General features: G+C 51.7%; 2 protein-coding genes and 1 non-coding gene across 3 annotated transcripts; 2 read left to right on the top strand and 1 right to left on the bottom strand.

Annotated features, from left to right (window-relative positions):
- Window positions 1-2,335: 2,335 nt before the first annotated feature.
- On the top strand, window positions 2,336-3,651 carry BJX67DRAFT_376782 (uncharacterized protein; the record flags this gene model as incomplete). Its single annotated transcript, XM_071031950.1, has 4 exons — window positions 2,336-2,427; window positions 2,483-2,764; window positions 2,828-2,961; window positions 3,014-3,651. 4 exons carry the CDS (start codon window positions 2,336-2,338, stop codon window positions 3,649-3,651), a joined length of 1,146 nt encoding a protein of 381 aa, XP_070890909.1.
- A 3,202-nt stretch (window positions 3,652-6,853) lies between these two features.
- BJX67DRAFT_t18 lies at window positions 6,854-6,946 on the top strand. Its single transcript has one exon. It is a non-coding gene; the product is annotated as a tRNA-Gln (tRNA).
- A 48-nt stretch (window positions 6,947-6,994) lies between these two features.
- Window positions 6,995-10,254, bottom strand: BJX67DRAFT_341045 (ATP-dependent Clp protease ATP-binding subunit). The gene is made up of 2 exons (XM_071027843.1): window positions 7,108-10,254; window positions 6,995-7,012 (listed from the first exon to the last, which is right to left on the bottom strand). The coding sequence occupies exon 1, from the start codon at window positions 10,131-10,133 to the stop codon at window positions 7,347-7,349; it is 2,787 nt and encodes a 928-aa protein (XP_070890908.1). The 5' UTR covers window positions 10,134-10,254; the 3' UTR covers window positions 6,995-7,012; window positions 7,108-7,346.
- Between the last annotated feature and the right edge of the window lie 568 nt (window positions 10,255-10,822).

The raw sequence follows: 10,822 nt of genomic DNA, 5'->3' as shown, positions 1-10,822 counted from the left end.
CAATGAAGCTCCGGGCTGTGGCGCTGTTGGTGCAACTGAGGAAATTCAGAATGATGGTCACATCGTGATGACGCTAGTCACAATTGTGCTTCGGCAGAAAAGTCATTGTTATTATTTCTGTCTTTAATCATCAGCGAAACTTAATTTGATTGTTTATATTGATTGTTGGTGGTCAATCTCCGACAGGCTCACAGTGTAAGGGTTCCAGAACTCGGGCCATCACTGAGGATTGCTAACGACAAGCCACCCAAAAAAAAAAAAAAAAAAAAAAAAAAAAAAAAAAAAGGTTCAGAGGCTCCTTGAAAGACCACGACGACAGGCAAGCGAGATCATGAATCGCAAGAGACAGGCTTGCGCTTTTCAGAAGCAAATTTCTGGAGCTCTTCGATTGAGGACATCGAAGGCTCGCATATTAAATCCAAGCATAGGAATGATCAGAAACAGCAGCTTTGGATCTCAATGGCTGGATGGAGAGCAGATCGCGATCAGACAGGCCAAGGTGAATCAAGAAGAGTCGTTCTGCGGATGAGTGCGGTTCCGATGACTTCCAGGACTGGAACTGCTCCAAATCGCGTCTCCGAACCTTTGGACCGAATGGATGCTTGTGGAGTCAACCAAGCATATTCTGGTTATAGGCACACAATGCACGTAACCAACCGCCCAGACGTCCCTCCAAGTCCAGCCAGCAGCCCAGAAAATGGCAAAATTTAGAGCCTTGGATGAACTCGCCAGGAAGAGGGGCGAGGAAGAGAGACTGACTCTTTGGGATGGAACGGTTCTGGGCGGGAGACTCGAGAATCGGAGACGATGGAATGACTTTGCGCCTTGCTGGTTTGGTTGCCCCTCTCGAATTAAGATCTTGCCCTGACAACAGTGCAATAATGGACAAGCAGCCGAGTGGCTCTCGTTTCCAATAATGGCAGAGATTAACAAAAAGTGAGCAATTTCAGCCGATCGGTTCGGTGGACAGCAGCACATCGCACATCGCACGATGTCTCGCTGGCCCACAGTGAAGCGACGGTGGACTTCTTAGCGTTTGTTGCGCCAGCCACCTCTTCACGAATTCAGATTCTGTGGACGATGCCCGCTCTTCGGGGCTTGCTCGAAATTGTTAACCTCTCAGCAGAGGCTGGCGACGATGGTGCGCGCGGAAAGCCCGGGTTTGCCGCTTGTATCCGGGAAGCACACCTGCAACATCCTGTGTATGCTCCATCAGGTATCCTCACAGTGATGGCCTGAGGCACCGAAGTAAGGATCGACAGAACAATCATGGAAGGAGTGGAAGGACTGACGAAAAACGGGTGGACGGAACCAGCGACAGCTGAAGTGTTGATCTCGTCTTGGTGTGGCCTGGCAGTGAGCATCCGAGCAGGAGTTTGCTCGGATGGACTTGCAGCGGACCCCTCGTAGTGGCTGCTTGATGGATGGATTGAGGGGGTTTTGGGATTAGTGGGAAAAAAGTGGGAAAAAATTAAAGTTCTCTCAGCAGATGGATCCAGGTCCACAAAAGCTGTCATCCAATGACGCCATCCCTTGCAGAACCCTCATTTGCACCTGTCCTGCCAACTGGTGGACCCATCCATGCAGAAAATGAATTTCCAACCTTGGAACATTTCTCATCTCGCCCGACATCTCCTTGAGCTGCGGCAGGTGCCCTCCGACCCGATGGCAGCGGATCGCCACCCTCTGTTCTCCATTGTCTGCGAACTCGAGCGGACGTTTTCCACCGTCAGGTGTGGTTTCCAGTTGCATCATGAAGGATCTGGGCATAGACAACTCCTCATTCGCTGAATATCAGATTATGAAGGCCGATTCTTCGGTCACATCAGGCCCCCTGGCACGATCCATGGACTACGCTCAGGCGAATCATGTTAATTTCTCCGACCCAAGAAATGTCTGCTTCTGGGGGGTCTTCGAGTCCACCTGGGCAAGCTCTTGGGACATAGGTTTCGCCATGGAGGGTTGTTGCAATAATTATTTTTCGTGCTGTCGTCTTTTTTTTTTGCTCCTGCCAATTTTTTTAGCGCTATTGCTGTCTTACCGTGGACCTGCACTGTCAATGTAAATTCGCTCATCCTTCGCGGGAGACAGCGATTCTCCATCCAAGGTTCGAGGTCAGGTCCGATCCCCAAGGTGTCTCTCTCTGGCAGACCCCCGCTCTGCCGCTCGCTGGCTGCGCCGAAGCCTTATCTTCTGTTTCCATGAGCGTGCTGCGCCAAGTGATCCTTACTTATATCCTCTTGTCCCCTCCTTCGTACTTTACTTCTTTCGTGGAGTGGCTATCACATCAACTGATCCTGTTCCAGCCCGGGGTACCAGGTTACACGACGACAAAATGTCGAGTCTGGGTGCGGAGTTTGGTAGGAGCTTTGCTCGAGAGACATGGACTCTCTATGGTGTTGGAATGCTCAGTGTGGTACTGAGGTTGTAAGTATCTCTCGACCTCTGAAGTGTGCTTCAGTAGACCCTAACAGTTCCCCAGTATAGCACGTATCCGTCGGCTGGGCATTCGAAATCTTCAATGGGACGACTACATTATGGTCTTTGCGGCCATCTGGTACACCATCCTATGTGTTGCTCTCAATCAGGTTGCTTCCGGGGGAGGGTCGAATTTGATGACGGACGAGGATATCGCGAACTTGACACCTGCTATCTACGCGGAACGAGCTAAAGGAAGCAAATGGGTATTTGTCTCTGAACATGCATTCGTCCTTGCTATATGGTCCATGAAAGCATGCATGTTGATTATCTATTCCCGCATCACGTATGGCCCACCCCCCACGCAGATTCCCTTGAGGTTTCATATCTGACTCGACTTATCCTACAGAGAGGGGTTACACCAAAGAAAATGGATCAACTACCTTGCTATATATGTTGCTGTCGGGTTTGTTGGAGTTGAATTGGCCTTATTCCTCATCTGCCGACCTCTATCGAACTACTGGGCAGTGCCCACTCCCAACCGTCAGTCCACCCCTCCTTGTTACCTTAGTTGATGCAACTAACTGTACGGCAGCACAATGCTCAACCTACCAATATTACGAGATCGTGCAAGGGTGCATCGCCATTACAGCCGATATTGCCATGCTCCTAATCGGCCTTCCGCTCCTAATGCAAGTCCGCATCCCTCTCAAACAAAAGCTAGTCCTGCTCGTCATCTTCGGGATGGGAATCTTCGTCATCGTCGCCGCTATCCTCACAAAGGTCTACTGCCTGGTACCATCTCTCATCTCATACGTCTACATGAACTGGTACTTCCGAGAATCCACCGTGGCCGTCCTGGTTACCAACCTGCCGCTCATCTGGTCCCTCCTCCGCGAAGTCTTCCCCGCGTTCAAGAGCTGGACAGGTGGTTCAAAACGGGCCACTGACCGGTACCGGTCAGGTGCCTGGAACAGCAAGGCTTCAGGATACCGAAACTACGGACCCCCGAGTCACCTCAAATCCGGGGACGATTTCCACATGCCCGATTACAACCGGAGCGTCGTCGTCACCCCTCAGAAGCACGTCTCGAATGTCAGTCTTGAAGATGCCGAGACTCATGATCCCAGTGACGACGGTTCCGAACGGGCTCTGCAGATCCGGCAAGATGTGACAATCACGGTTGAGCGGGAGTCACGAGTGGCGGACTACAACCGTCAACCGCAGCCTTGAAATATAGGCCCCAAAGGATATCTAAAATTCTTCTTTTCTGATGTACATAATGATTCTCTTGTTACCCTTCTGTTTTTCACGTAACGACTAGACATGCCCACTAGACCAACTTTTGGAGTTTTGAGGTACACAGTGTATATTGTAACCATGTACCACTGATACAATTATTATTGAGAAACCCTGGCTGCATCTTCGCCTCCACTTCCGTAGTACGGAGAATCCTGCTCCGTGGTCGGCTTGTTTAACCATGGAAGTCCGCTTCAAAGGTTGAATTGTTGAATTGTCGGCCACATCCAAGTTGGGCAGTCTGTTCCAGGACTCCTCGCAGATCTCCCGATAGTCACGTGTTGGTGCCTACTTTCTGCCTCGAACTATCACATCCATCTCAACAAGCCCATACTTTGCATCCCTCCTTCACAAGACTTGCCGTGATTTCATCTTTGATCGTGGAGAAAAAACTCCTTTTTTCCCTGTTTGGGCCGATGGAGCGCCGGAATTGTTGGAGAATTGTGGCAGTGATCCCACGTTCTTTCGCGTGGGTCCGCCATGGATCGCCGACGCTTCAGTCAGGATTCAAAAACCACGCACGTTCAAAGTTGATCCTTCGGTTCGGTTCCCAGTTACCGGAAAGTCCCTCTGCCCCCTCGTCCAGGAACACGAACGCTTATCGGGTAATTGCTGAAAACGCAACGCCTCCCCCCTGATCCTCACCCCAACTCATTGGATGAATACGGGGTGAAACTGGAGACTGAGAACGAGCACACCTGGGCACCAAGCCTCCAAGGTCCACGCTTAACTAACCCGTACTAGGAAATACCCATACGGAGGAGATCGGAATATGTGGACGGCGAGATCCAACCGCGAGACTCCTCGCACATCGCAACGTTCTCCCTCATGGGCCACGTTTCTTCTTCTCCACTGGTCCTGCCACGGATCTGGGATTGATTCACATACACATACGTCGACTGGGCCAATGCCGAGCATCATCTTCTCGCCCACGGCTCAGACTGTGTGGCCAAAAAGCTCTCCAAGCCAACCCTTCTGCCCAGTGCGGTTTAGTGGTTGGTTGACGATATCACCGTCACATTAGAAATGAGGGCGAGAGCATTCCCTCGATTCACCCGGTCGGTGCATTGGGGCGGGGAGCGAGAGCCCACAGGGCTATTTTCTCGACGGAGATGGGGGATCTGAGCGTGGCAACGCCGAGTCAACCTGCGCAATCTGACCGTCCCTTTGCGCCGAACAGCGCACCTATGAGATAACTTCCTCCAATCACGGTGGGAGTGGCTTCTTGACAAGACTTTCAGCCGATGCTCAAAGGCTGGGCGTCTACTTCTTCTGGTCGACATTTCCAATTCAGGCCCTACCTCCGGGCTTGTCTCACACTGCGAGAATCGCCTCTCACGTCCCAGCGGGGGCTTGGGCCCAGATTGTTGACATGTTGCGACAATGCTACCGGAGTAGTGTCCGGAAGGTCGGGTCTCAAAGACACATAAGACTCCAAGCCACGCTGGAGTTAGCTTCCCTCTTGGCTTTGGGTGAGAGTTTGTCAGAACTTTGGCCTCTGGATAGATTTGGAATCTCCCTTTTATACTGCACAGAACTCTTGCTCAGGCACCCACTTTGCACAGCACGACAAGATATGGAGTATCCATTTGCAACATCAATCTGGACTAGTATCACTAAATTCTTCCCGGCGCTTTTTCTTCCAGGCAAGAAAAGGTGGATATTCCCAAGGCCAATTGAGTTTCTCCGTCCAGTTGCCCCAATGACTGTCCCTTTTCTTGGGTATGGCAACAATCCTGGACAGCCACACCGGATTTTGATTGTTTAGATTCACCAAAATTCATTGACGTGGAGTACCTTAAATGGTAAGGGCTGTCCTAGGTTACTGCTCTTCATGCAGGAGATGAGGCAGAATCACCTGGTACTATACACTCTGAAGTAGTTTTGAATGCAAAACAGCATTCCAAAACCCCCCAAATCAGCAGCGCAGCAGCGCAGGCCGAGATATACAACCCCAGCCGCCTTACACCATCGTTCGAATCTTTTCCCCACCCCATGATATAACGCATCATGGAAATACCCTCCAGAGCCTCCTAACCAAGATAACCATAGCAGAACCCACAAACCCTGCCTGAGTCCTCGAATATAAATATTCACCCAAGCGCCCACGTACAAGGCAACCCATCTTGGTTGCACCAACAAGGTAGGCAGTAGCACCTCATGGAACGTGCCATCATATCCAAAGCTAGCATCTCACCTAGCCATTACCCCGAGGCCTGGCATGGTCGATTGAATTTCTGGATACCCATACCCAGTCTCCTTGTTTCTTTCCTGGCTTCTACCATTGTACTCCTGGCTTCTCTCCACCCGGGTTTTGTTACCATCGCGAGATACCCCAAAAGCCCAGAATGTGTGGCTTCGCAGCGGGCCGGGAGGCCGTGTTCATATACCGTCATGGTTGTCCCGTCCACAGTCTTCACTCCCCACCCACAGAACAACTACCAGATTGGCTACTGCGGCGGGCTATCTGTCCTACGACAACACAACCAATTTATCAATAGTACCAGTACTGAGTTTGCATATCCCAGGGGTGGTAGTTGAGGATAGGGTCACTGGGGACGTCGTGCCGACAATTGACCCTCGGAGTAGTGCCAGTAAGTGAGTTGTTCTGATGTGTAATGATCTTATCTCCAAGGTAGACGGATGGATATATCCGCTTTAGCAGGCTGATAGGTTACGCCGCGTGGTTGCGTGCTGGTTGGCCAACCACCTCTGCAGAAAATACTACACGTCATGAATTATCTTCCGAGGCAAGCACCCATTGCTGTCATGTTGCATTTTTAGCTTCCTACCCTGGTTCTCCTTGCGTAAGGCTGGCGCTGTACCCGGGAGGAAGGTCAACAACCCCGTAGATCCCATTTACATATATACTTGGGAGGATTACCACGCAGCTGGAGAAATTCGGATCCTGCCGTCTTACGCTGTATATCACCTCAATCCAGACGAAGATACAATCCAATAACAGTGTACATCTCAAAGAGACTAACGAAGCCACGGTCGTCCAAATCCTCCGGTGTCCCTCGCGTTCGAAGAACCTATCTCCGTTTCGCGTGTCGGTTGAGCGGCCAATAAACTCGGGTAGAATATTTCCCCAGGCTAATAGAACATTAAAGTCAAGACCCTAACCCTAATAAGTGGTTGTGTAGTGTAGTGGTTATCACATTTGGTTTTGATGTCGAAATTGTTCTCAAACGTCCAAAAGTCCGGGGTTCGAATCCCTGCACGACCTTTCGCATTCCGCTTTGTTTTTCTGTTCTTTTCTCTCCTCTATCGTACCTTTTTTTTTTTTTGGATCCTGGACCAGTGGTGCCCTATTCGCCCTTTTAGAATGGCATGGCGAGTGAGTGGCTGTATCAGTGGTTGTCTGATACGATGGGTATTGTACTCAACGTTGATATTCGAGATAATATTGCAGTATCTAACGCATCCCGCGTCTATTCTTCGCCTATGTACATCGGACAAACTGTATATGCCGCTGTAAAGCACTGCACTCCGCAAAACCGCTCCCGGCTTGAATTGAAAAGGTAATACAGAAATGTTCGACTCCAAAGGGCAAGTTGAACGGGAGAAAGTAGAAGGGATCACAAAAGGAAAACGTAAGACTTCATAACTCATCACATGGCACGTCCCTACTCATACAGATCCATGTCGCCGCTGTTATCATCCATCTCAGCCATTGCGTCGAAGTCATCCTCATCAGTCATATCCAGATCTTCGTCGAGCTGGACTTCGTGGTTAGGGACCACCTCGATCCGACCATCGCGCATGACCACACGAGCAACCTCGCCGTCTTGGATACTGCCGCGCAGAATGAGAACGGCAAGTTTGTTGAGGACTTCGCGCTCGATGATGCGCCCTAACGGACGCGCACCGTAAGCGGGGCTGTAGCCTGATTGACCGAGGTAGTCTTTGACTTCCTCTGAGCATTGGATGGTGACGTTGCGGCTGTTTTGCCCAAGGCGAGCTTGGACCTCGTCGAGGCGGAGGTCAACGATCTTACGGATTTCTCTCCTGCTGAGACGATTGAAGATGACAGTGCTGGAGATACGGTTGAGGAATTCGGGTAGGAAGTAGTTGCGGAGGGCGCCCATGACCAGCTCCCGTGTCTGTAGGTCGATTTTGCCGTCTTTTGTAGTTGGCCGGGCAAGATATTCCGCGCCCAAGTTAGAGGTCATCACGACGATGCAGTTGCGGGCGTCCACAACTCTGCCTTGGCCATCTGTGATACGACCGTCATCCATGAGCTGGAGGAGGACGGTGAGAACTTCCTTTGCTGCTTTTTCCACTTCGTCGAACAAAAGGATTGAGAATGGCCGGCGCCGGAGGGACTCAGTCAGTTGACCGCCCGCGTCGTGTCCGACATAGCCAGGAGGCGCACCGATCATGCGGCTGAGTGAATGTCGTTCCTGGTATTCGGACATGTCGAACCGGATCATAGCCTTGGGGTCATCGAAAAGGAATTCCGCCAGAGCTTTTGTGAGAAGTGTCTTACCCGTACCAGAAGGACCGCAGAACAGGAAGCTTGGAGGCGAATTGGGGTTGCTGAGGCCGGATCGCTGGAGTCGGATGGCATTTGAGACAGATGTTACGGCCTCCTTCTGACCGACAACAACCTTGCCAAGGTACTTCTCCATGTGCAATAATTTGTCCTTCTCGGTAGTCTTGAGCCTTGTCACGGGAATTCCCGTCCATCGGGCGACAATCTCATTGATCTGGTCAGGGCCGACCTCGTCAGCAAGGAGAGGCTCTCCAGCATCACCCTGGCGATTTCGTCGCTCCTCGTCGGCCTGAGCGCGCTGCTTTTCCAGCGTCTCAATGTGTTGTTGCGTCTCGGGGATAGCATAGTACTGCAAGTCTGCAGCAGTTTCAGTATCGCCGGACCGCTCGGCTCTCTCTTGCTTGTTCTTAAGGTTGTCCAGTTTCGTTTTGGCGTCCTGAATGGCCTTGTTGCGCTGCTTTTCACTTTCGTACTTCTGGCGCATAGGACGCAACTCCTCGACTACGTTGGCTGCTTCCTGTTCCGCAGCCTGGAGACGGGCTTTGGATGCATCGTCCTTCTCACGCTTCAGAGCATGAATCTCGATCTGGAGCTGTCGGTATTTTCGCTCGAGGCTGTCAAGAGCCTCGGGTTCGGATTCACGGGCTACTCTGACGGCGGCAGCAGCTTCATCAATCAGGTCGACTGCCGAGTCGGGTAGTCGACGGGCCGTGAGATACCGCGCAGCGAGAGTGGCTGCGGTGACGATGGCAGCGTCGAGGATCCGTACACTACCATGGTGAACTTCGTACTTCTCTTTCAAACCACGGAGAATGGAAATAGTTTCCGGAACGGTGGGCTCCTTGACCAGTACCTGTTGGAATCGTCGTTCGAAGGCGGCATCCTTCTCGATATACTTGCGGTATTCGCCGAGTGTCGTGGCGCCGATACAGTGTAGTTGGCCACGAGCGAGCATAGGCTTTAATAGATTGGCGGCATCCATCCCGCCCTCACCGCTGGCGCCTGCACCCATGAGCAGATGGATTTCGTCCACGAATAAGACAATTGTTTCCTTGGATTCTTCGATCTCCTTGAGGACGCCCTTTAGCCTTTCCTCGAACTCACCACGATACTTGCTTCCAGCGACAAGCGAACCGACATCGAGTGAGAGAAGCTTGCACTGTGATAGACTCGCTGGAATATCGGCATTCACGATCCGACGGGCCAACCCTTCGACAATGGTAGTCTTACCCACACCCGGCTCACCGATGAGCACAGGGTTGTTCTTGGTTCGCCGACTGAGGATGCGGATCACCCGACGAATCTCCTCCTCTCGGCCGATGACCGGATCAATTTTCCCCTCACGAGCCAGACCCGTCATATCGATGGTGAATTTCTTAAGGTTTTCGCTCTGGCTCTCCGCGTCCGCCGTCTTAGAGTCCACCCGCCTTGTCCCTCGAATCTGCTGGATGGCGGTATCGATCAACTTGACGCTCGGGACGTTGGCATCTTTGAGGGCAGCCTGAACCTGAGAGTCCTGGCATACTGCTTGTATGAGATGGTCCACAGCCACATAGCTGTCTTTCTGTGTCTTGGACAAGTCGTTGGCGGCATTGAGAACTTTTCGGAAAGGTGCGGAAATGCTGCGGGACTCCGGAGGAGGATCTTGGCTAGGTAACTTCACCAGCCGCTTCATGAGCCCACGATGAAGGAGCTGGACATCACCGTGTGCGCGTTCGACGACTTGACGGAAGAGGGATCCGTTCGAACCTCCGTGAGAGGGATGCTGTGAGGGTCCTTCGTCTTCATCTTGAGAAGGATCGAGGAGGGCAATTGCAAGATGGAGCGGGTAAATCTCTGCGTTCGAGTGCTCTATGGTTAGCTCGAGGGCATCTTGTAAGGCCTTGTTGGCCTTGTCTGTGTATTTGTCGGTGTTCATGATGTAAGTGGGGAGATCTGAATCTCCGCAGAGAGGGAGTGAGAAGAGCTGCTTAAAGGCTCAATCTGCCAACGTGGAATCGATGTAGATATGTGAAATTCAAGGGAGAGCCAGCTAGCTAAGCACAATAGATGATATATATACGAAAGAATTATTGCCGGCTTTGTAGGAGAAACTTTAGATTCTTTGGGAAGCTGCCCAACGGCTCTTGCAGAGTCATGACGACACTGTTGCATTCCACCGCCTTCCAGAAGCATCGCGAAGTTTCCTCGCTGCCTCAGGCAGTAAGTCACGTGAGAATAAGATAAAGCAAAGGTTTGGACAAATGAGTTGAGAAACGGTTACAGAGGCAGAGACCACTTGGCAGTGGCGCCCAAGGCCCACTAAATCGATATTCTCCTTGCGCTAATTCCGACCATGAACGCCAATTACACAACCTCAAAACAGCGTTGTATTAAATAAAAGGTCCGGGGCGTGCATGCCCTGTGTCATCGGGACCGCAGGGATAGGATGAGAGGCGCTTTGAGCCACTCCTGGTCCGGTCTCCTCTGCAGCCGCAGCCACTGATACCTCCTCGGATGACGGGTTATCTGATCCTTCTCGTCCGCGGCGCTTCTTTACTGTCGCCGGTTTGAAGTCGGATATGATCACGGCCGGGATTGGTGCTTTGCCTTGATAAAGGCGATGGC

Source organism: Aspergillus lucknowensis (assembly GCF_044049455.1).
Source record: "Aspergillus lucknowensis strain CBS 449.75 chromosome Unknown BJX67scaffold_2, whole genome shotgun sequence".
Lineage (NCBI taxonomy): Eukaryota > Fungi > Ascomycota > Eurotiomycetes > Eurotiales > Aspergillaceae > Aspergillus > Aspergillus lucknowensis.
The sequence above is the reverse complement of the archived record's forward strand: the minus strand, read 5'-3'. Positions and strand labels throughout refer to the sequence as shown.